Consider the following 2500-nt stretch of genomic DNA (forward strand, 5'->3'; position numbering starts at 1 on the left):
GTTAGTTCTCCAAGGTGTTTGGAACAACCTACAATCAAGGTCCTTCAAAAACTGATGTTTTCTTGAAGGCAAAGTTAGAGTCCTCTTCTGTTAATTCACTGCATTTTGTTAATTGATGAAAATAAACTATTGACACTTCCATTTTTTTCAAATATTCTTAGTTTACAGCATTATTTCATACTTGCCTAAAACGTTTGCACTGTATGTATGTATGTATGTATGTATGTATATATATATATACACTCACCGGCCACTTATTAGTACCCGTCCAACTCTCGTTAACACTTAATTTCTAAGCAGCCAATCACATGGCGCAACTCATGCATTTAGGCATGTAGACATGGTCAAGAGAATCTCCTGCAGTTCAAACCGAGCATCAGTATGGGGAGAAAGGTGATTTGAGTGACTTTGAACGTGGCATGATTGTTGGTGCCAGAAGGGCTGGTCTGAGTATTTCAAAACTGCTAATCTACTGGATTTTCACGCACAACCATCTCTAGGGTTTACAGAGAATGGTCCGAAAAAGAAAAACATCCAGTGAGCGCCGTTCTGTGGGCGAAATGCCTTGTTGATGCCAGAGGTCAGGAGAATGGCCAGACGGTTCGAGCTGATAGAAGGGCAACAGTGACTCAAATAACCACCCGTTACAACCAGGTGGGCAGAAGACATCTCTGAACCCACAGTACGTCCAACTTTGAGGCAGATGGGCTACAGCAGCAAGACCACATCGGTTGCCACTCCTTTCAGCTAAGAACAGGAACTGAGACTACAATTTGCACAAGCTCATCGAAATTGGACAATAGAAGATTGGAAAAACGTTGCCTGGTCTGATGAGTCTCGATTTCTGCTGCGACAGTCGATGGTAGGGTCAGAATTTGGCGTCTCACAACATGAAAGCATGGATCCATCCTGCCTTGTATCAACGGTTCAGGCTGGTGGTGGTGTGACATGGTGTGGGGAATATTTTCTTGGGACTCTTTGGGCCCCTTGGTACCAATTGAGCATCGTTGCAACGCCACAGCCTACCTGAGTATTGTGTGCTGACCATGTCCATCCCTTTATGACCATAATGTACCCAACTTCTGATGGCTACTTTCAGCAGGATAATGCGCCTGTCATAAGCTGGAATCATCACAGACTGGTTTCTTGAACATGACAATGAGTTGGCTGTACTCAAATGGCCTCCACAGTCACCAGATCTCAATCCAATAGAGCATCTTTGGGATGTGGTGGAACGGGAGATTCGCATCATGGATGTGCAGCCGACAAATCTGCGGCAACTGTGTGATGCCATCATGTCAATATGGACCAAACTCCCTGAGGAATGCTTCCAGCACCTTGTTGAATCTATGCCACGAAGAATTGAGGCAGTTCTGAAGGCAAAAGGGGGTCCAACCCGTTACTAGCATGGGGTACCTAATAAAGTGGCCGGTGAGTGTATATATACACATGTTGTCTGATTTGGTAATGTTTATGTTACAGTTACTTTTATAAGGAGTCCCAGGCTAATTAATTTATGTAGATTCACAATGCTAGTTGCACCTGCCATGGCGTCTGACTTTATTTATCCTCAATTTTGTTTTATTATTTGCATTTCGTCCACATTTTTGGTTAATTCTGGTGAGGCTATATAGAGCAAGGTGGTTGTATATTTACAACTGATCATCAGTTTGATGCACAGGCTGTATATTTACATTTACTATTTTACATTTACTGCAATTTATTTTGTAGCCTAAAGGTGATCCTTAATTAAACCATAGTATTGTATCTTTCTAATCTTACTTAAACCACTGGATGAAAAGAGTGCAAACTAAAGTTGTATCGCTGCAGACAAATATGGCCACTGTAAGGATCAAATTGTAAAATGAATCTTATAAGAAACAACAGACAAACACAAAGACACACCTGTTTGTACTTGTCTACGTTGACACCCTCCAGCTGGCTGAGGCGAACTAGGTTGGTGCCCACCAGAATCCTGAGCTCTTGTCGTTCCTTTTCTCTCTTCTCCCGGTCTCGGCTGTGACCCTGATGCTGCATTCGAACCCATAACTTGTTCATTTCGGCAAAGTTCAGAAGGACAAAGTCGATGGAGTCATTGATGTCGCCGGTCATCTCCTCTGTTCCCCTGTGGAGTAACATTTAGAACAGGGATGTACAGTATGTCAAAATATTCTAGTCGAAGTGAACCAGTTCTGAATTCATAATGACGGCATCCAGAAACATCATGTCCCTGGATTAATGTCAGGTCTCCAACAAGATTTTTGTTGATTTTGTTGATGAAATGATTCTATTATTTCTAGATACCTTCATTTTGTGCTCTAAGACGCGGTTCAAGCCAAATAAACACAGGTAGCTGGCTGAATTATACACTCTACTATCTATTAACAACTGCTCTTCTTCCTGACTCTGGCGAGAGCAGACGTGTTTTTCCTCCTCTCCCCTCTTATCTTAGCTTGGCCTTCCCAGTCTGTCTACCCTGTCTTGTGGAATCTCCTTTTCT

At 42.6% G+C, this 2500-nt stretch overlaps 1 protein-coding gene across 1 annotated transcript in view; it reads right to left on the bottom strand.

Annotated features, from left to right (window-relative positions):
• Nucleotides 1–2500, bottom strand: part of vps35 (VPS35 retromer complex component) — a 52858-nt gene that overhangs the window by 20640 nt on the left and 29718 nt on the right. Inside the window, exon 6 of the mRNA XM_032537219.1 lies at nt 1906–2125. Coding sequence (XP_032393110.1) covers nt 1906–2125 — 220 coding nt within the window. The remainder of the gene's footprint in view (nt 1–1905; nt 2126–2500) is intronic.

Source organism: Etheostoma spectabile, chromosome 15 (assembly GCF_008692095.1).
Source record: "Etheostoma spectabile isolate EspeVRDwgs_2016 chromosome 15, UIUC_Espe_1.0, whole genome shotgun sequence".
Lineage (NCBI taxonomy): Eukaryota > Metazoa > Chordata > Actinopteri > Perciformes > Percidae > Etheostoma > Etheostoma spectabile.